This window comes from Heptranchias perlo, chromosome 36 (assembly GCF_035084215.1).
Source record: "Heptranchias perlo isolate sHepPer1 chromosome 36, sHepPer1.hap1, whole genome shotgun sequence".
Classification (NCBI taxonomy): domain Eukaryota; kingdom Metazoa; phylum Chordata; class Chondrichthyes; order Hexanchiformes; family Hexanchidae; genus Heptranchias; species Heptranchias perlo.
The window spans coordinates 17152468-17175840 of record NC_090360.1 but is presented as its reverse complement, the minus strand read 5'-3'; the positions used below and the strand labels follow the sequence as shown (position 1 = coordinate 17175840).

The 23373-nt window shown below is 42.3% G+C and overlaps 1 protein-coding gene across 1 annotated transcript in view; it reads right to left on the bottom strand.

The window, feature by feature from the left end:
- Positions 1 to 6120: 6120 nt before the first annotated feature.
- Positions 6121 to 23373, bottom strand: part of LOC137303980 (protein TBATA-like) — a 40385-nt gene continuing 23132 nt past the window's right edge. The window contains exons 6-10 of the mRNA XM_067972374.1: positions 18670 to 18828; positions 17049 to 17130; positions 15851 to 16016; positions 14490 to 14536; positions 6121 to 7447 (exon numbers count right to left, since the gene is read on the bottom strand). Of these exons, the coding sequence (XP_067828475.1) occupies positions 7335 to 7447; positions 14490 to 14536; positions 15851 to 16016; positions 17049 to 17130; positions 18670 to 18828 (567 nt within the window). The 3' untranslated portion in view covers positions 6121 to 7334. The remainder of the gene's footprint in view (positions 7448 to 14489; positions 14537 to 15850; positions 16017 to 17048; positions 17131 to 18669; positions 18829 to 23373) is intronic.

Genomic DNA, 23373 nt, shown 5'->3' with positions numbered 1-23373 from the left:
ACTAGTAAGACTAAAACGGTTGATGCAGGACTCTTGCCACAAGAACTACAAGGCAGTTAAGAAGGGCCAGGAACGCGCAATCCTTCCTTTTCCAGAGGTCACTTATCCTTGAGTCAAAACAAATTTAGCATCAAAATGTCCACATGAAGACCCACTACTGCAATTGCTCGTGATGGAAATACCAAATTCTTTTTCTCTTGCTGTTCTCGTAAGTTCCATTGCCCACCTCACATAAGAGAAGCCTTTAATCAGCAAACTTTTTCTTTCCTTGGCGACCAAAAACTCAGAATTCTCCAATCACTAGGAACTCTTGCACATTGGTTAGTGAAGTGTATTGGCCTCTAGCACCATCCTACTGGCTGTGAGCTCTTTTGCTGACATGAAAGAGCCTCTTTTTCAGAAGCCCCTTATCCTTTGATGGAAACAAATCCAGCAGGAGGGATTGCTTACTTCAGTGTTTCGCACTTCCCAATTGGGTCCTCTCATTTCAGTAGGTTGTGTATGGTAAGTGAAGAACAAATGAAGGATTGCACCTTTAGATGAAGTAGAGATCACTATTACATGGAAGTATATGCCATATACCTTATGCTGTACCTGATAATCTATCAATCTGGGGAATTTGGTGGTTTGGGCCGCCTAATCTGTGTTATATGTGAGTTTCTCCTCACTGTAGTCAGACTGCTTGTCCAACATCCAGTTCTGGATGATCGGAAGTTTCCTCTAATTAAACATTGGGAAGACTCAAGCCATTGCCTTCGGCCCTCGCCACAAACTCTGCTCCCTAGCCATCGATTCCATCCTCCTCTCTGGCCACCGTCTGAACCAGACTGTTCACAATCTCGGCATCCTATTTGACCCTGAGCTAAGCTTCTGTCCCCGTATCCTCTCCATCACAAAAACCGCTTACTTCCACCTCTGTAACATCGCCCGTCTCCGTCCCCACCTCAGTCCATCTGATATTGAAACTTTCATCCAGGCTTTTGTTACCTCCAGACTCAACTATTCCAATGCTCTCCTGGCTGGCCTCCCATCTTTCACTCTCCATAAGCTTGAACTCATCCAAAACTCTGCTCTCCATATCCTAACCTGCACCAAGCCCCATTCACATATCACCCCTGTGCTTGCTGACCCACATTGGCTCCTGGTCCACCAATGCCTCGATTTTAAAATTATCATCTTAGTTCAAATCCCACCATGGGCTTGCCCCTCCCTATCTCTGTAACTACCTCCAGCCCTACAACCCTCTGAGAATTCTGCATTCCTTCAGCTCCAGCCTATTGTGCATCTCCCACTTCCTTTGCCCCTTATTGGCAACTGTGCCTTCATCGGTCCAAGTTCCTAAGCTCTGTAAACATTTCCACTTCTCTCTCATCCTTTAAGATGCTTCTTAAAAGCTACCTCTTTGACCAAGCTTTTAGTCACCTGTCCTAATATCCCCTTCTTTAGCTTGGTGTCAATTTTTGTCTGATTATTCTCCTATGAAGTGTCTTGAGATGTTTTACTACGTTAAAGGCGCTATATAAATGCAAGTTGTGGTTGTTTGATTTCCATTGTAATAAACTTTGTTTGTATTCAAACCTTAATTATGAGGATATTGGATCCCTCATCTATTGACATATATCATGGAAGTTTACAGCATAGAAGGAGGTCATTCGGCCCATCATGTCTATTTTGGTTCTTTGCTAGATCAGTCCAAAAATATTTATCCATTTTTCCCTCAACAACTCTCTGTGGCAAAGCATTCCACGTTCCAAGAGTCCATTGCACAAAGAATTTCTTCTGACCTCTATCCTCACTTACTTAGCGATAAATTTAAACTGTTGACCCCTTGTCACTGACTCCTCAATGAAAGGAAATAGTCTTTTCCTAATGTCTCTATAAAAACCCTTAATTAATTTTAAAACCGCTTCTGAATCTTCACTTAGCCTTCTCTGCTCGAGTGGAAAGACTTGCAATATCTCAAGTTTCTTTTCATGATTATAGTTTCCCATCCCCGTCATCAACCAGATGAATCTGCACTCTATGCTCTGTAAGACTGTAATGCCCTTTCTGTAATGGTGTGCCCAAAATTGCACACAGTGCTTCAATCGTTTTAATGTTTTGTACAAATTTATCATTACTTACTTACTTTTGTACTCTATAAAAGCCAAAATGATTTTGGCCTTTTTAAGGCTTTACGTTTACCCCTTGACCAACATCCATAAACAGATTAACTGGTCATGATCACATTGTTGTTTTGGGGGACCTTGCTACGTGCAAGTTGGCTGCTGCGTTTCCAACACTACCACAGCGACTACATCTCAAAAAAGTACTTCATTGGCTGTAAAGCACTTTGGGACATCCTGAGGTCATGAAAGGCGCTATATAAATGCAAGTCTGTCTCTTGTCTTTATCTGCCTGCGTTTATATTTTCAGAGTCTATTATGTTTTTGAATCTCTAGGCCTGTCTGTACATCCACACCTTTCTCTGTCTGTCCATTGAATGTAAACTCCTATTCCTTGTTTTTTCCTCACCAAATGTAATACCTCACCCTTATCCACATTAAATTGCATCTGTCACCTGTCTGCCCATTCCGCTAGGTTGTCCTGAAGTCTTTTGCAGTCCTCCTCGCTATTTGCTAAACTACAATTGTTTGTGTTGTCAGCAAATTTTGAAATTGTGCTCCCCATGACCAAGTCAAAATCATCCATATATATCCAGAACAAAAGTGGACCCAGCACTGAGCCCTGGGGTACAACCACTTCCAAGTCTTCCTCAAACCAAACTACATCCATTAACCCCAAGTATTTGTTTCCTGTCTGTCAATCAACTTCGTATCTGTGCTGCTATAGTTCCTCTTATATCATATGTCTGAATCTTTCTAACCAGGCTCTGGTGAGAGACCTTATCGAGCGCACTCTGAAAATCCATATATACCACAACTACAGTATTCCCTTTATCTATCCAATCAATCACCCCTTCAAAAAAAAATTGGTCAAACATGTCTATGCTGGCTGTACTTGATTAACTTCTGCATTTCTAAATGCTCCCTTATTTTATCTTGAAGTATGGATATTAAGAGTTTGCCTACAACTGATGTTACAGTAACAGGTCTGTAATTGCTCAGATTCTTCTTTCCCTCTTGAACAAAGGTATTATATTGACTACATATTAATAACTCTGAAGGCAGAAAGGAGTTGAAGACTGCTGCCAACACTTTCACATATAGGAATAGGAACATGGTTGTACCTCAAAAGGGTTTAATGGAATCGGCCTCCCTGTGGTTTTTCTCAGTTAGATAAGTAATCTACCTGTGTACTATATCTTCATTCAATAAACCATGACCACTGGAACCATTTCTGGATTAGTGAAGTGCAAGTACATTAATCCAGGTATTGTAGTCCATGGTCACAAGTTCTTTGCAAGATGTGGTCTGTTTATTAATAATTGCAGTAGCCCATGACTTTGACACCTAGCTAGGCCGGTTTTGTTAGCTTTGAGAGTAAGATTAAATTTAAAAATCACATCTAATCTTGAGAGAATTCAGGCTGTTTCAAAATGTTTGAGAGTGCTCGGCAGAAATGCAACTCGAGCAAACAGTTTGTTCCATTCACTTAAAATGATTGAAGGCTTGCTGAGTTTCATTGAATTGTTATTGAACTTTATTTCTACGTGAAGAAGAACACAAATTCTATGTGGATATCTTCTTGATGCCAATTGCTTGGCATAGGTAACCAGAATGGGTTCAATTTATTCAATAGCTTGTTTCCAAGGTGACAATCTGTTGCATCTCCTGCCCATCACTGCTGCTTCAGTGAAAATCAAGTGTCCTTCTGTGAAGATTCCAGTTTCTCAATAAAAACAAATGAACAAATCAGAAGAACCTGAAGGGATATTTGGCATTGACACCTTCTTAGAGCCAGAGTGAAATCATAGTTGCATTATAACAAACCTAGTTTGGACTTCTTTACTGAACTAAATGTGCAAGATTACAGGCCTTGGAGAGGGTGCAGAATAGATTAACCAGAATGGTACCACTGATGAATAACTTAAGTTTTGTGGAGAGACCAGAGAACCTGGGATTGTTCTCCATGGAGTCAAGAAGTTTAAGGGGAGATTTAATGGAGGTGTTCAAAATTATGAGGGGTTATGATAGAGTAGAGAGGGAATACAAGCTTCGTCTATGCAACCTGTCCTCAAAATTTAAACTTATTAACCCCAGGCACCAGGCCCTCAAATGGGAGCTGGGAGCATCACCGAAATGTTTGAATCAGCTGCCCTCACACTATTGTGCACGGTCAGCATATTTGGACAAGCAGTGCTTGGAGGAGCAGCACAGAACTGAGACTGCACAGTCTGTTTCTGACTGATCTAAGTTAATCAATTTCCCAGCATGTGCAATTAAGATCCGTGACTTTACATTACAAAAATGAGTTATCTTCCAGCTGCCGTCTCCAGCTCCCGGTGTATTCTGAACTGAAGCTAAATATCAGAGCTGCAGGAATAGTGAATTCCATCGTGAACCGAACTTCAAGACAATAACTACTTGTCCTGCTGGATCACGAGCCCATGGTCTGTGACAAATCATTCTAAAAACACAGCTAATTCAGCCAAAAATAAGCCTTGACTCCCAAGGATATTCTTACAGATAATAGAGACTGCAGATAATGGAAGTGTGGATACTGGAGGTTCCATTGTACTTTATTTTAAACAAGACTGTCTACCTATGTTGGTAACCAGAATGAAACTGTAAAAATCTAGCTTGTTGCAATCTGAGAAAGACCTTTGCAACTCGGTCTTAACTTCACTTCCTAATTTGTAAACTATCAGGTGCTTCATTGTTCCATTTCTGGGACCTATTTTCAAATATCTGTTCTCATCAATGAGTGGCCACCTTTGACATCCACTCCCTGAGGTTGCCAACCCTCAAAGATTGCCCTGGAGTCTCTAGAAATTAAAGATTAATCTCCAGGACACTGCTGTAAAACAACCCAAGAGAAAAATCATAGGGGCATTAAAAAAATTGTATGTTTCATTCAGTTTTCTTTGAAAAACTTTTGTTTCTTAGTTGTAAAAATATTTTGGGGGTGGGGGGGGGGTAAAAGGCTGTTTGGCTGGGTGAGGCGGTTGGAGGTGGGTCATGTGATGAAACCTCCAGGAATACATCCAATCAGAGTTGGCAACCCCACCACTCCCAGCATCGAGCATTCCAAAATCAACTTCAACATGAGTTAGATGGAGAGTGAAGTTCTCTCAGCCCTAACAATGTACCTTCCCTCAACTTCAGAAGAGCAGCCCTCACTGAACTAATATGAATATTTTCCATTTCCCGCAGTAGGGGCTCAATTTTCAAATGGAGCTGGGAAGGGGGTGGGGGGAGGGTCAATTTGAGGACAGGAAACCCATTAGTACGGGTTTCCCGGACATCCTTACGATTTTGACGTAAGGACGTCTTTTATTTTTCTGTCGGTTTCCCGTCCGACGGACCGGCTGATTGACAGGCTGGTCTCAGTCAGACGGGAGAACAGCCAGGGAGAGGACGTCTGCAGGTAAGTCTTTGTTTGCATGGATGGGGGGGCATGGGTGGGCATAGGTGGGCACAGGGGTCGCGAGTCATGGGGGATGGGATCGGGGGTCATCGCAGGGGTCCGCGATCGTTGATGGGGAGGGTCGGGGTCGGAGGATCGGGGTCATGGTTGGAGGATCAGGGTCGGGGTCGGAGGATCAGGGGTCGGAGGGGGAAGATCGGGGGGGGGTGGGGTCCGCGATCGGGGCGGGGATGTCAGTGCAGGTAGGCTTGTTGGACCTGGGGGAAGCACTCCTGCTCCTCCGGGCCCACAAGCTATGCCTTTCTAAGCACTTAACTGCATCTCGGGCCTTCTCGCCTTCTTTCACAAGGCGTAAAATAGAAGGCCCGGGAATCCCGGCCTCCCGGGTTTGAAATGGGGAATTAGTTAAAAGTGGAAGGTTTAAAGGCCCGACCCGCCTCCTGGGAGCGGGTCGGCCGCCCGCCCCTCGTCCCGCCCCCCTGCAAACCGGAAATGGGCGGGTTGGAGGTGGGTCTGAAATGGTGACAATTTTCAATGCCCCCCCCACCCCCAACCCACCCGTTTTTTAACTTTTAAAAATCGAGCCCTAGGTTTCTGGCCTTGCTGAGGAAAATTACCAATTTAGTGCCAATTCGTGCCAAACTTTGAATGATGTGCCCGCACTGTGTGGGAATGAAATAAGGTTAGTTAACCTCACCTCACTTAGGACCTCAACAGCAGACAGAGGGGAGATGTTCGTCTCAACCGTTAGTGCCGGATTCAATCTCAGAGGTGATGGGTCTGTGTGCAAACCCATTGCACCATCCAATCTCCCAGAATACTCATTTTTCATATTTTTAGGAGCCATAAATTCAAGAGAACTACTGTTTTTTAAAAAAAAGTACACACAATGCAATCACCAGTGTTACACAAATATTGGTTGCCATTGAAGACCATAGTGGTATATTATTGACCACAGGAATACAAAAGTAATCACAATCTCTGTGTTATAACGTTCAGAGCTACAAGCTATAAGGGCGTAGACAAATTGAATATCAGTAAGTGGGTAAAGGATAACTTTCTTAGAATCAGAAAGAAAGAATGTGGATTTATATTGTATCTTTCACATCCTCAAGATATTCCAAAGCACTTCATAGACAATGAAATACATTTATTTCGAAGTGTTGTCACTGTTACATTGTCGGAAAATGCAGCAGCCAATTTGTGCACAGCAAGATCCCACAACAGCAATCCTAGTCAAATCCTGGTTAAATGTCAAAATCATTGTTTGAATCAAGCAACTGGTTTTGGAAATGGTTCAGTCGCTTCAGAACTATTTCATTGCAAGTTGTCAATCTTGCAGTTTGTCGATTTTTATGTTTTGCATAAATGAATTAATTTAGACTATTACGGGGGAAAATAATGATTGTTAAGAATCTACAGAAATTGATGGAAAGGAATTTCCTTGGCATACCTATACACCAAAAGATTAAAAGAACCTATGCCCATAGCTCTGAGATAGAATAAGTCAATTAACCAAAAGTATACTCCGCATACCTACGGTTTGACGTAGAGTATCAGATGTTGGAACATTAATTACATTTGGACCGTTGTACATTCCTTATGACTTTAAAGTTAATGAGCGGAAAGTCTTTTATACAAATGAGACATCCGCCAAATTTAACCTGAGAACTTGCACATACCACTTTAAAAATGTTAGTAATATAATCAAATTTTATCTTATCCTATTACATTTTAAAAACATATTCCTCTCCAGACTTCATTCACAAAGACGAACTGATAAGTTTTACTCATCGTGGACTGTTTTAATTAGACTCAGTGTCCCCGGAAGTTTCAGTGACTTCCTGTTTTCCATTATTTTTTCGTTCTGGAGTTTCGCTTCGATGAATCTGAAGAACTTCTGCAGTTCCTATGTGATCTAAATTAAAGGATAAAGAGGATTCAGAAATAAACATCATCTAATGAAAAATTAGTTGAGAGAAAAAATGCACACCTACACATAGAGGCATATTTAATTATATTTACAATGCAGACATTTTCAGTTTTTTAGTCCACTTATCTCCAAGTTCAGCAACGCTAACATCACTGTGTATTCTGATATAATTATAAATTATTACTAAAACATACCAAATAAGTCAATAATTAGGGGCAGATACAATTTTAAAGGCATCAAACACCAAACCTATAAGACACATTGGGGCCAGGTTTTTTTTTTATCCCTGACAAACTTAAGCCAATATGATTCACGTTTACTTTTTTGACAGAATGTATGGGTGAGAAATGAGAATGTTTCAAATGAGAAGGAGCATTGTTTCCATCATCAGTAAAAAGGCAAGACTTAATCTTGAAAGATAATAATTACTTTGCAGAGGAGATAGAAAAAGACAAATAATTGCATAGCAGTGGCGTAGGATAAAAAGTCAACAAGTGACTCCATCGTTAGTTAGAAAATACTTTATAGTTTAGGAGCAAATGAGGCCTTTGTCATAGTAGGAAAGATTTAGTGAACACAAAGTATACAGGAGTGACATATAATAACGTTATTTGACTTGCATTGGGAGGCTGAGGTTAATAAAGTAGGGTAAATCCAGCGAGACTTCACACCTGCCCTGGAGCTTTGCTAAACAGTAGTGCCTGCGTCAGAATTGCCCCTCTCGTGTTAACTCGGACTAGGGTTGCCAACTGGGACTGGATGTATTCCTGGAGGTACCCGTCACATCACCACTCACCTCCAACCACCCGGCCCCCACACTCCCGCCATTGGTCACCCGAAACAACCACCCTCGTGGCACCCTGTCAAAGCCCCAATAATTTTTCTCCAGGTTTGCTGGAAGCAATGTTCTGGAGAATAATCTTTTAGAGTTGGCAACCCGAACTCAGACCCATGTTCCCATCTAACAAGGCTCCACACCTGGAGCATCAGCCTTGCCGGTTTTACTCTGGCAAGAAGATAAATTACAATAGAGACGATATTGGGTCGATTCCTAGCCCAGGGTTGGCGAGGCCAATCGAAGTGCCTGCAACAGTTCTAGCTGACCTGTGCCAATTCAGAACAGGCCGGGGATGGAACCGTGGGACTTTCCTGGTCTATATGTCTCGATTCTACACTGGGCTCTCCCCTGTTTCGCTACACTCCATTCCCTGACTGGCAGGGCGGAAAGATAACTTATTTCTGAGCTTGAAAGAGTGCAAGAATGGCAATGGGTTGACTCTGCTTCAGGTTTTTTTTAAAGCTTGGCTTGCACCCCCATTAACTGAGAAGAAAATTCATGTCTCCAAGGCAAATCCCTTCTCTACTGGAATGGGCATTTGGCCAGGGATGGCGCGGGCGTTTGACCAGGGATGGCAACCCCGGTCGGCCGCCCGAAGTTCAAATTTACCCCAGTGACTACACTTCAAAAAAGTAATTCATTGGCCGTAAAGCACTTTGGGTCGTACTGAGGATGTGAAAGGTGCTATATAAATGCAAGTTCTTTTCTTTAAATAGCATCAATTCTGATATTCTCCACTCAGGAGAGCATGGTTCCAGGAGAGCGTTCTATAAAAAAACTGGTATGCAAGACATCTTTTTATAATGTTGGGTCTGCCCCATGATGATACCAGAACTGAGGTTATAACTATCAGGAAAGACTGAACAGGCTGGGGCTCTTTTCTCTCGAAAAGGGAAGGCTGAGGGGTGACCTGATAGAGGTCTTTAAAATTTTGAAGGGGTTCGATAGGGTGGACGTATAGAAAATGTTTCCCCTTGTGGGGGAGACCAAAACTAGGGGCCATAAATATAAGATAAATATATAATAAATCCAATAAGGAATTCAGAAGAAACTTCTTTACCCAGAGAGTGGTTAGAATGTGGAACTCGCTACCACAAGGAGTAGTTGAGGTGAATAGCGTAGATGCATTTAAGAGGAAGTACATTAGGGAGAAAGGGACAGAAGGATATGCTGATAGGGTTAGAAGTGAAGTAGGGTGGGAGGTGGCTCATGTGAAACAAACACCGGCAAAGACCAGTTGGGATGAATGGCCTCTTTCTGTGCGGTAAGCTCTATATAAATCTATGTCTCGACATATTGTACATTGTGGGTTTTCTGCTAATCTGCCTTCATATCAAAAACATGAGAGTTAAGAAAGTAATATCTGATTATTCCATTGACAGATGATCTTGTGATATGCCAGTGGAACGGCAAAAAATATTACAAGGACAGAAAAGAGAGACGCGCAAATTCAATTGTCATTTCATTAATATGTGCTGTGCTGTTTTGGTTTCAAGTAATGTTTTCTCCGGTTTAGTGGGAGTTGGATGGGAGGAGGTTCTATTATTATCAGTGGGGGAGCTTATTCTTGATAACATTTTAATTCTTTCTAATAAGATGAGTTGCTTTGTCAGAAGTTTGAATGTATGATTTGGAGATGGTTAAGGAATCGACTGAAAGAGGGAAAGCAGCAGGTGTTAACTTGGAGGCTGATGTCAGGCTGGAGGACAGGGATCGGTGCTGGGGCCCTTACTACAGCTAGTTTGCATCAATAACCTGGCTCCATAATGCAAGTTGGTCAAATGCGCAGAGTTAAATGGCTTAACAGCTCAAGTAGAACAGAGGACACAGCAATAGCATAAGAACACATGAAGTGTTTGTCCTACTAATATCAGCAGAGAGTAGCTTCTAGCCTCGATTGTCGGGGCCCTCATGCTGAAGCTGTATTGTGCTTTGTTCAGGCCATACTTTGAGTACTACAGTCAGTTCCACTGGTAACAAGGAAAATATTCAAACTCTGGAAACAGTGCCGAGAAAGACCACGGTTGATCCTTAATAGGTACAAGGAAAGGTGAGAAAAACATGGACTCTTGAATTGAGGAGAATGAGAGGGGTTCTTATAGGAGTAAACAAGATACTTTTTAAAGTAGGAAAGACTAATCCTCAGCATGATGTCAAGTTAAGGTGTCAGCCATGGCTCAGTTGGTATCACTCTCGCCTCTGAGTCAGAAGGTCGTGGGTTCAAGTCCCACTCCAGAGACTTAAGCACAAAATCTACGCTGAAGCTCCAGTGCAGTACTGTGGGAGTGATGCACTATCAGAGGTACCGTCTTTCGGATGGGACATTAAACCAACATCTGCCTCTCAGGTGGACATAAAAGATTCCAAGGCACTACTCGAAGGAGAACAGGGGAGGTATCCTGGCCAATATTTGTCCAAGAACCATAAGAAGCAGGAGTAGGCCCTCGAGCCCGCTCCGCCATTCAATGAGATCATGGCTGATCTGATTTTTACCTCAACTCCACTTTCCCACCCTTTCCCCATATCCTTTGACTCCCTTGCTGATCAAAAATTTGTCTAACTCAGCCTTGAATGTATTCAATGACTCAGCCTCCACAGCTTTTTGGGATAAAGAATTCCAAAGATTCATGACCCTCTGGGAGAAGAAATTCCTCCTCATTTCCGTCTTAAACGGGCAACCCCTTATTCTGAGACTATGCCCCCTAGTTTTAGATTCCCCCACGAGGGGTAACATCCTCTCAGCATCTACCCTATCGAGTCCCCTCAGAAACTTATATGTTTCAGTAAGGTCTCCTCTCATTCTTCTAAACTCCAATGAGTATAGACTCAACCTACATCACTAAAACAGATTATCTGGTCATTATCTCATTGCCGTTTGTGGGACCTTGCTGTGCGCAAATTGGCTGCCTCATTTCCTATATTACAACAGTGACAGCACTTCAAAAGTACTTCATTGATTGTAAAGCACTTTGGGATTTCCTGAGGTCGTGAAAAGGCACTATTTAAATGCAAGTTCTTTCTTTCTTACTATGGCTGCAGGACAAGGGAACATAGGTACAAACTGGTAAAAGGCAAGTTCAGGACTGATAGAAACATAGAAAATAGGAGCAGGACTGGGCCATTCAGCCCTTCGAGCCTGCTCCGCCATTCAATATGACCATGGCTGATCCTCTATCTCAATACCATATTCCCGCTCTCTCCCCATACCCCTTGATAACTTTTGTGTCTAGAAATCTATCCAGCTCCTTCTTAAACATATTCAGTGACTTGGCCTCCACAGCCTTCTGTGGTAGAGAATTCCACAGGTTCACCACCCTCTGAGTGAAGAAATTTCTCCTCATCTCAGTCCTAAATGTCCTACCCTGTATCCTGAGACTGTGACCCCTCGTTCTGGACCCCCCCCCCCCACCCAGCCAGGGGAAACATCCTCCCTGCATCCAGTCTGTCTAGCCCTGTCAGAATTTTATATGTTTCAATGATATCCCCTCTCATTCTTCTGAACTCGAGTGAATACAGGCCGAGTCGACCCAATGTCTCCTCATACAACAGTCCTGCCATCCCAGGAATCAGTGAAACTTCGCTGCACTCCCTCTTAGGTAAGGAGACCAATGATGACTGATTAATATCAGGATTGGCCTCTGGATAGAGTAGTGGAGGTTATGGTACTGGGCACATTCAAGGGGCACTTCGAAGCTGTGATGGGGAGGGACTATATGTTTCTGTGGAAGGATGAGGTAGATGGGCCGAATGTGATTTTGGTGAACGGATCAGTTGATTATGGCAGGGAACCAAATTTAAAGTTGTACACACTCCTTCCAAATGATGCCTCTTCCTCACACTGAATGTGCTAATGTGTATTTATGTAAATCTTTGAAACATTGTGGTTAATTTTAAAACACTTTGTTACCTCACAGTTATATTGCTTGTCTTAGGGGAAAAAAGACAACCTGATATTCAGGGTTATAAAGGGTCAATTGGTTGAAAACAGGCAGAGACATAACACACTTATGGTCACATACAAATAATGTAAAATTGAATATAGGATCATTAGGTCCAGGAGTAGGCCAATCTACCCCTCGGGCCTGCTCTGCCATTCAATTAGATCATGGCTGATCTGTACCTCAACTCCATTTACTCGTCTTTGTTCCACATCCCATATCCCTTGATACCCTTACCTAACAAAAATTTATCAATCTCAGTCTTCAAAGCTCCAACTGTTCCAACATCCACAGCCTTTTGGGGGAGAGAATTCCAGATTTCTACTACCCCTTTGTGTGAAAAAGTGCTTCCTGATTTCACTCCTAAATGACCTAGCTCTAATTTTAAAATTACTCCTCTTGTTCTTGATTCTCCCACCAGAGGAAATAGTTTCTCTGTATCTACCTTATTGAATCCATTTTTAAACACTGTATCTGGGTTTACAACACATTTCAAAATTACAAATAAACTAAACAATAAATTTTCATCATGTTCTAAAATAACAAAACAGATTAAAAATCTCCCTCTGTCTCTCCCTTCCTTCCTCTCCCCACCCTCTGTCAATACTTCCCACTCTCTCTCCCTTTATTTCTCATCCGAATTCCCTCGTGAAAAGGCGGCTGCCTGTTTCATTATGGCTGCTCACGTCCTTTCTGTTACTCAGTGGCTCGCTCACAGTGAGTGAATGCATGGGTTTGTGCAAAGAGCCAAAGAAGAGCTGCTTGCTCCTTTGGGGATGCCAATTGAGCATGACTGGAGGCCAATCATGAATGCTCAGTCCGTATAGTAGACTGGAATTATAATCAGGTTTTATAGGGGCCCACCAGAACCAAATACAAAGAATTAAAACTCAAACTATTCAAGGAGATCCAATTATTTTTTACTGAAAGAATTCCATCCTTTTTTTTTAACTAAGTAGTTCAATCCTCCTCTCCCCTGCCCCCTCCCTCTCCGCCCTCCACTCCACCTTTCAGGGGGAGAGCCTTCAGCTGTTTAACCCCAGTCTTTGGAACTCCCTTCCCAATCCTGTCAATCTCTCCTCCATCCCCACCTTAAAACCCTTCTCAAAATAAATCTCTATGAGCAAGCTTTTAGTCTCCTCCCCTAATCCACCCGCAAAGGCTCAGTATCCAATTCTTTTCGCCTCTGTGAAGCCTTTTAGGACGTTTTTCTACGTGAGAAGTGCTTTATAAATGCAAGTTAATGCTGTTTGTTACTGAAAATTGTTCAATTAACTTCAATCAGTAGTTCCCTAATTCAACCAATTCTTACCCTGCAAGAATGTCCTAATTTTCTGACACTGAAGTTTTCTCCTCCTGTTGCTTCTTTGAATAGCATTGTGTGTGTGTGTGTGTGTGTGTGTGTGTTTTGTGCATGTGTTGCATGTGTGTTTTGTGTGTGTGACTGCACATGGTAACATCCTGTGTGTCATTTGGGGCAGCCATTTCTCTGTGAGCTTGAACGAAGTGATGTGTGTGAGACAGTATTCAGGGGCTTCAGCCGAAGTTCAGCCAATCTGATTAGATTCCCAGTCTACACGTAAGCCTTGACATTTCTTTTGGCGATACTAATGGAAGCGTGCTGAACACATTAGAAGTTACAACATGGAAACAGGCCCTTCGGCCCAACATGTCCATGTCGCCCAGTTTATACCACTAAGCTAGTCCCAATTGCCTGCACTTGGCCCATATCCCTCTATACCCATCTTACCCATGTAACTGTCCAAATACTTTTTAAAAGACAAAATTGTACCCGCCTCTACTACTGCCTCTGGCAGCTCGTTCCAGACACTCACCACCCTTTGAGTGAAAAAAATTGCCCATTCCTCGTTTAATACCGGCGTTAACGTATTTTAATTACTTAACGCCTCTCCCAAAATAATGGACACAGGAATGTTATGCGAGCTCATTCATTAATTATTCACATGCTAATATCGCCATCGTTAATGTCTAGACCATAGCAACATTATCACCCATGGTCGTGTACGCGTACCTCTAGTATTTGCCTTTTGGACACAAATGCTCCTGGCAGCTGGCATTCCATTTGCCACCCTACAAAATTAATTCTGTGGTGTGTATACTGTATAGACCTGCCTGTTAAATCCCCCTGGATTCTGGCTAGATCACAATTTTTTAACCGTTGTATCATGAATGTCGAACACTTGATTTGTCTCATCTTTTTCTCATACTGAAATGGAAAAAACTCTCTCACCTGGTTGCTCCTCTTCAATTTTTTCAGGCTTCTTTTTGAGGTAATATCTGAATAAACATAACACAGAAGATGCAATTATAAACGGCAACAAAAAGTAGATTTTGGTACCACTATACTGCAGCATTCGTTGGAGGGGAATTTCATCTATCCTATGGAAACCTTGTTACAAGTTTACTTCCTCTAGATTGTCAAGTTTGATCATCTTCTCGGTACTCCGGGGCGGAACGTTAAGGGGCAAGCTGGCAGAAGTTCTGGGATATGCCAGGAAGGGCCCTAGATACATTCCCTGTTTTCCGGCCTGCACTTGCCTACATCCCACCAGCAAGAAGCACTTTCACCAGTAGGAATTTCTAGGCACTCCTCATGTAGATAGGGGGGTTTGCAAAGGGGAAGACGTGAAGACCAACATGGAAGTAACAGGATTTGGGAGAAAGACAAAGGCATGTCCAAGGAGATAGGTTTGGGAGGCTGTTGAAACCAGGGAGAGCAGCAGTGTGATGATATGGTTTGAGAATATAGTTTCAGAGGGCAGGGGTGAGAGGTTTGTGATGGTGGAATGGACGGGCATAGGACAGGCAACAATCCGCAGTCAAAATTTGTGGGCTTGAAAGTGCGAATGTAGAAGGTTATCTAAATACAATGGGACAAAGACATAGAGTGGATTACCACATGAATGGATTTGAAATATTACCATAATATAGAATTTTGCATGACAGAAACAGGCCATTCGGCCCAAAAGGTCTATGCCGTTTATGCTCCCACCTTCCTTCGTCTCATCCTATCAACATCTCCTTCTATTCCTTTCTCCCTCATGTATCTTTCTAGCTGCTCCTTAAATGCATCTATGCTATTCGCACCAACCACTCCATGTGGTAGCAAGTTCCACATTCTCACCACTCACAGAGTAAAGAAATCTACTCAAAGATTAGGGGTAGCTTTAGTGCAATATTAACCCGACACTACTAAATGCCTAAAACACAAGGCAGCAAGTTGAAAACCTACCCTAAAGCGTGAAAGAAAGTAAACGCATACAAGTCACACCAGGCTAGATTATTTTCTGTGATGGGATTTCCTCCTGGCCAATGGACTTTGGCGCTGGGCTTGAAAAGCTGAGCAAGTTTAAGATGTTCTGATTAAAACATTCCTACTTTTTAAACACAATTGACACAATGAGAGTGCAGCACCAATAAAAACTACAATGAGTGTGAGCCAACGAACATACTACAGGAAATGTACCAACACGTGCAATTCAGCTTCATTATGAGTATTAAAAAAAGTAAGTTAAACAATATTATAAGAATGTTTCCATTCTAAGATTATTGGGAAGTGACGAGAAAGTGTCACATCATTTTTATTCATACCTATCGTGCTTTTTCCTATTAGAAGTGGACTTTCTTGAGAGTGACGCTGAAGGATTGTGATCTAGTTGGGATTTTAGTTGCTCCTCTGTGCATTCCGCATATTGCTGGTAATCAGGGTAACTGCTTGCCAGAGTCGACTGAACCATTCCCAGTACAAAGTCTTTCTCTGTAAATAAATAGTGCTAATTTATTTAGACAAAAGAGCTCCTATCAGTAAAAATAAATGCTCTCTTAAAAAAAAACCGCTAAGGTCCTATAATTCATGGGTCTGGAAAGAGACAAAGCCTGATTTAGGCCAGTGGGAGGGGAGATGAAGGCAGGATCTTGGGGTGGAACCCAGTTCTGTAGGAATTTTGCCCCATATGCTGCAGCCCTTTAAATTCCAGTAGGTGGGGACCAAAAGCAGATCTTCCAGTGTCCCCTCTACACATCAAAGGGGACATGTCTTGTGAGCTCCTGAGCTTCCCTGTGAAATAGCACCCAGTAGGCCCCCCCGATAGGCCCTTACGCCTGCTGAGAACGGCTATAGATTCCCGAACCTAATAGGCCTAATTCTGTTCCCAAGCCTTTACTAGACTAAGATAATCAATCCTGGATTACCTTACCCTGAAAGCTTATTGGCTCCACTAGGTCATGATCTATTGTGACATGATTTACATAACTGTGCCACATAGTTGGCAAACAAACAGAAAAGGTTTTGCAAACTTCGCTGTGAAATTGAGCTCAATGATTCTGGTAGCACCAGAAAATGACCAAGAAAAGCTTGCGGGTTGTTGTAAAAAAAAAACAACTGGTTCACTGATGTCCTTCAGGGAAGGGAACCTGCCGCCCCTACCTGGTCTGGCCTATATGTGACTCCAGTCCCAAACTATGTGGTTGACTCTTAATATCCTCCAGGCAACTAGGGATGGGCAATAAATTACTAGCTTGCCAGTGTTGCCTACGCCCCAAGAACAATTTTTTTTTAAAAAAGTGTCCTAAACCGTCAATAAAATATCCTTGGTGCTATAGCATACTTTATGTGCAATTCTTTAATGTACATTCTTAGGCCAATTGTACGAAGGTTGAAGGAAATTAGCTACACAATGAAAATAGTGCATGGTCCTTTGGCGGTTAATTCAAACAAAGGTGCCAGGGACAGATTGGGCACTCGGTGTCTGACCCTATCAATGAGGCACAAAGGCCAGGTTTTGCTCACCCCTTTGCCCTGCGCAAAGCAGCCACTGCTGGATGGCCGAGAACGAGTCAGTCTGTAGAAGTTGGCAGAGCAGCTCCAGCACCTGAGTAGAAAAATAAATATGGCAGGTCAAGACGACACTGATATCATCGTGACAGATAAGGATGTTACTGGGAATCAGCCTTGATCTGCTCCTCAACAAGGTCCACACACACGGGGTGGGAGGGAAGAAATTCAACACACAGCCTCACGGTTGGCACCTTAAAAACAGGTGGCCAGCAGTTGAAAATCGGGGTTGGGGGGGGCGCATCTTGGCTGCCCCTTTGATGCCTAAGGCCCGCCTGGTTCGATATTCAGGCGAGAAGCCTGGTCGCCTACAAATTGGGGTCCTACGTCAGTCGTAGGACCTTGACTGCAATTCATGTATAACTGGGCGGAGCTTGCACTGAGCATGCTCCAGGGCTAGAGCAGCCTAACCAGTGTCCTTAAAGGGGCTGCTGGAGACCGTTCAACAAAAGGCTGAAGAAACTTTTAGTTTCTATTTTTGAGCATATACGTGAAGATCTACATTGGGAGCGCTAAATTGGTTGCCGCACTTTCTACATTACAACAATGACAACCCCTCAAAAGTACTTCATTATCTGGAAAGCTCTTTAGGACATCCTGGGGTCGTGAAATATGTTATATAAATGGAAGTTCTTGCTTAAATCAGCAAAATTTATCTTCCCTACTTCCCCCCTCCCCAATGAGGTTAGGGTCAGGCTCACAGCTGTGATACTCTCATAGTCAAATAGCAAACTGGCAGTCGTTGTCCAGGCTCCCACATGCAATATGGCCACCAGGAGAAGGTCTTAGAAGGTCACAGCTTACAGTACTGGGCCAGGAGCTCTTGCTTTTGGGAGTGAAATAGAAAATCAAATTGTTTTCTCTCCTTGTTAGCTATGTAAATATATAATGCACACATGCTCATGCATACACATACACAAACGTGCACATACACACACATGGACGCACATGCATACTGGTGCATGCACACACACATGCACGCGTGCACATATACACACATGCACGTGCGCTAGCCTGTTTCCTGTGGCATTGCAAACGGTGAGTCATGACCAAAATGCAGTCTTTAGGTGAAGTGGGTTTGGGGGGAAGGAATAACTGGAGCAGGGTATGCACACGAAAGATTTTGAATGAGATATTTGTCTGCTAAGGAGGTGGGGGGTGCAAAACTGAGGTGCTACAGTGCCACTATTGGCAGCAAGCTGTAATTACAACATGACATGTTTACATAGGCAGTTTCCATTGTAAATGTAGACATGGGAATTTATAATGGGAAAAGTTGAGACAAAAAGTGTGAAAAAATCACGACAAAAGCAAATAAGATTTTGCAGACAGGAAACATATGCAGATTTAAGATTTTTTTTATGCATTATTGATTTTCTCTGTTACATGTTAACTCTGTTTCTTTCTCCACAGTTGGCCGCCTGACCTGCTGAGCATTTTCTCTTTTTATTTCAGATATCCAACACCCGTGGTATTTTGCTTTTTCGTTATATTTATTTTGTGTAACATTCCAATGGCTTAAAACAAATCTAAGTTAATGATTAGATCTTGTTCTATTAAAAAATGTGTTTTTCACCAGTAATTCCTGGTCCTGGAAAGGTCCATTGTGTTTGCTCCTCTTCCTGACACCGTTTCTGGAGGATCGGTGAGATGTCTGACGGCTCACGGCAGGAGTGAAGCTCGGGATAATCCGACCAGTCTGTGCAGAATATTGAGTCATTCGTCTTACCTCGGTCTGTCAAAATACAAGGAAACATCCTGTTTGTTCTTTCAATGAGGAATATCTCCCACTGTACACTTCGAAACTTAAAGGCATTTGATGTAATCCCACGACCGAAAATAATGTTTGTAAAAATCAGAAAGATAATGCTATCATATGCCTCCCTCTGTTGATAAGGATATAAATTCCTCCCTTTATCTCTTTTCCTGGTCTCCACAGGTTGTTCATCAGGAAATTGACCAGCTCTCAGATCTCTGGGCAGGATGTTGGGAGATGTCTAGGATTAACTGTTGACGACTACCTTTAATTCCATCCTCATGCCCAGGTGGCAAAGCACTTTGTTTTTGCTCAATGGTTCATGATTGCAATTCAGTGGCAATTAGGACCTTTGAGCACAAACCCCTATCCCACTGCTCTGTGAGCTGTAAGTTGATGCTCCAGTGTTTCTCCCATCACCCCCATGCTTGCTGTCTTACACTGGCTCCCGGTGTCTCAATGCCTCCAATTTAAAATTCTCATCCATGTGTTTAAATCCTTTCATGGCCTTGCGCCACCCCATCTTGCTTATCTCCTACAACTCACTCTCCCGCCAGAATTCTCTGTTCTTCCCACTCTAGCCTCTTCCTTTTGCTCCACCATTGGTGGCCATGCCTTCAGCTGTCTCGGCCCTAAGCTCTGGAGTTCCCTCCCAAAACTTCTCTGCCTCCCTCTCATTCTTCAAGACCCTCCTTAAATCCCACCTCTTTGACCCAGCTTTTGGTCATCCCTCCTAATAGCTCATTCTTTGGCTTAGCATCCAATTCTGTCTGATTACACATCCGTGAAGTGCCTTGGGATGTTTTTCTAGGTTAAATGCAAGCTGTTATTGCACCAATGAGCTGGTCGTTTGTCTCCACTGCATTACAGTTCATTCCAGTGAAAGCATACCTCTCTCATATACACACAAAAGTGTATTATACAGAAATCCAGCCTCACTTTTACAGAGCATGGGTGGTTTTATGAGTTTGTCCTCCCAGCACGGAGCTTTGCCTGCTGGGAGTGCATATTAGAAATTCAGATCATGCCCCATGGTTAAAATGAATGGATGGCAAATTATGGGAGGCCTTGTATCTGGCTTCCTAACAGGAGATCTCAGTGGGCGAAGCTGTACACCAGGAGTACAAATTCCTAAAATTTGTGTCTGCTGCACTTGAGACCTATTCTTCTTTTATATATGTATGACTAGTCTAAAAATACATAGCAGCTTGGAAAAAATGTGAAACGCCCCTATTAAAAAATTCTGCTCAAAGTTCATTCCAACAACATGAGATGTCTGAACGAGCAGTAAGTATGCAGAGCAAAACACAGAGTTCTTTCTTCTTTCCAGAATTCCCAAAGCATTACTGTATTCAACAACAGCAACAGAGGGGGAATGTTGAATTCAGGCAACGCTGACCTTGCTTTTCAGAATTCAAACAGCTCTCAGTTTTGGCTCAGTGGGTAGCACTCTTGCCTCTGAGTCAGAAGATTCAATATTCAGTATGTTTAGCTACAAGATAAAGTGTGAGTTCCTAACTATAGGTGATGTGAAGTGCACATAGAATCACAGCTCAAAAAGAGGCCATTCGGCCCATTGTGCCTGTGCCGGCTCTTTAAAAGTGCTATCCAATTAGTCCCACTCCCCTGCTCTTTCCCCATAGCCCTCCAATTTTCACCCCTTCAAGTATTTATCCAATTCCCTTTTGAAAGTTACTATTGAATCTGCTTCCACCGCCCTTTCAGGTAGTGTATTCCAGTGACTTGAACACATAAGCTAGGCTGCTGCTTCAGTGCAGTACTGTCACAGGCGCTGCCTTTTGGATGAGATGTTGAACTGAGGCTCTGCCTGATCAGGTAGATGTAGAAGATGCCACGGCACTATGCAAAGCAGATCAGGGGTGTTCTCTTGGTGTCCTGGCCAACATTCATCTCTCAACCAACACCACCAGAACAGATTATCTAGTCGTTGCGGTTTGTGTGATCTTGCCTTGTGCAAATTGGCTGCCACATTTGCCTACAGTAGAACAGTTATTACACTTCAAAAGTAATTCATTGGCAATGGAGTGCCTGAGAATGTGAAAGGTGCTATATAAATGCAAGTTCTTTCTTTCTTTATCTCCATTTGGCATTGCTAAATTATTGTCTTGAATATGCATGTGACTTTCCTTCTATTATCCCAGATCTACATTTGCATTTGAATTCACTCCTAGCAGTTTTCTGGCTCTGAAATGTTTGTTTTTACTGCACTAGGTAGCAGTTCATTCTATATATCATCTATCAGATGCATCACCATAACTATCTGCCATTAGATTTTCCACCTCAGTTTAATGTTTCATCCAGAGGTGTTCAAAATCATGAAAGGTTTTGATAGAGTAAATGAGGAGAAACTGTTTCTACTGGCAGAAGGGTCGGTAACCAGAGGACACAGACTTAAGATAATTGACAAAAGAGCCAGAGGTGAGATGAGGTGAATTTTTTTTTTACACAGTGAGTTGTAATGATCTGGATTGCACTACCTGAAAGGGTGGTGAAAGCAGATTCAATAGTAACTTTCAAAGGGGAATTGGATAAGCTAGGATAGTAGTAGGATCACTATAATTAGCATCAGTCAGGCTCCCATTCCTGATCACTATCCAGTAACTCCTGCTGAAAGGCTCTGTATATGGATGTCGGGTGAGGAGCAGGCTGACTTGTGATGCTTTCTATTTAATAGCCTGCGAACACTCACAATCTGGGGTCACATATACAGAACAGTCACTTGAGGAGGGTATTGGAGATCTGCTGCCACCTATGGAACTGTACTGTAGCCAGGGTCAGTGCCTTCAGGAGCAGAGGGGAGACAATTACATAGAATTTTACAGCGCAGAAAAAGGCCATTCGGCCTAATTGGTCTATGCCGGTGTTTATGCTCCACATGAGCCTCTTCCCACCTTACTTTAACTCACCCTATCAACACATCCTTCTATTCCTTTCTCCCTCATGTATTTACTTTGCTTCCCCTTAAATGCAACTATGCTATTTGCCTCAGCTACTCCCTGTTCCACATTCTAACCACTCTCTGGGTAAAGAAGTTTCTCCTGAATTCCCTATTGGATTTTTTAGTGACTATCTTATATTTATGGCCCCTAGTTTTGGACTCCCCCACAAGTGGAAACATCTTTTCTACTCTATCAAACCCCTTCAGAATTTTAATTGGAATTTATTTTATGAATAACAGTGATCTGAGCTCATAAAAATGTCTTCACCGTGCAAGTTGAAAGTATGTAATTCATTCTGACTCAGAAAGATATTGACTTTTTCTCTCCCCTGAAATGATATAATCTTTTAGATCAATTGGAAGAAATGTCTATCATTCTTTTCATTGAACATTATCAATGGGACCTTGCAGAATTTAACCTGATTCTTTCCAGATCACTGGTAAAGCTCAGTAATCTGCTAAGGAGTAAAGGTTGTTGCAAACTCTTCTACCAGATTTTTACTATCGCAGTTCTGTGACAGGGGGGAAAAGTCAAACGATGCCTGCTCCAATTTGACTCTAACCAGTTTCTTAATTAGTGCAGCACTGAGTGTCGTTAAGGGAACATCTTTTAAGTTCACATATTCAAACTCTTACATCACATCATCTAACTTCCTTCAAATCAAATAAACATATTTAATGATCATTAAATAGTTCCCTTACATTTTTCCATTTACACAGATTAATAATAATCCTGTAATATAATCTATCTATAATGTAATACAGAATCTCTACTTCCAGAAACTAATAATTTTCTATACACAGTTGTAACTAGAAACTTTCGCGTTTGAACATGTTTTGATAGCCCGTTACTGTTTGTGCGCTATGGAAGGGTTAACTGAGCATGGCTTAATGTCTTTCAAAAGCTGTTAAGGTGACATGTTAACCTTCCCCCACTTTACTGTTCCCTGCCCAAAACCTACACTTTAATGTCCAAACATTGGGCCATATAAGGAAGGGCAAGAACAATAACCCTGTAATCAGGTTTTGACTGGAACTGTGAGTGATTTGAAACTCCAGGAAACAGTTTACCCAGCAATATTCCGGAAGAATGGAGTGTTGCAGAGTAAGGAAATCCCAGTTTACATACCAGGCACTATAACCCCTACTGCAATGAGTTACGCACAAGGGGACGTCAAAAATTCAAGAAAATCTGTAATTGTGGATACTTGAGCTAGCAGTCTTCAAACTGTTTAGAAGGGTGAAATGTAACCTTGGCTTCAGGAGATGAATAAATTCTTTGAATTTTTGGTCTTGTGGTTAATAGCAATCTATGAGTGACTGACAACGTAACAGCTATGAAACTTTTTTTTAATAAATGTAAGTACTTGACTGTAGATTATATTATCCTTTATTCATGCTGGCATGATGATATCTGCACATTTGAACTGATCCTGTATAATTGCTTTTCTTCCTTTGCATTTGATTAGTTAATATAACTACTTCCATCCAGTTGGCCAATTTGTGAATCTGGATCCCATTCATTCACTCACAATGCAATGGGATGGAAATAACCAAGATACTGC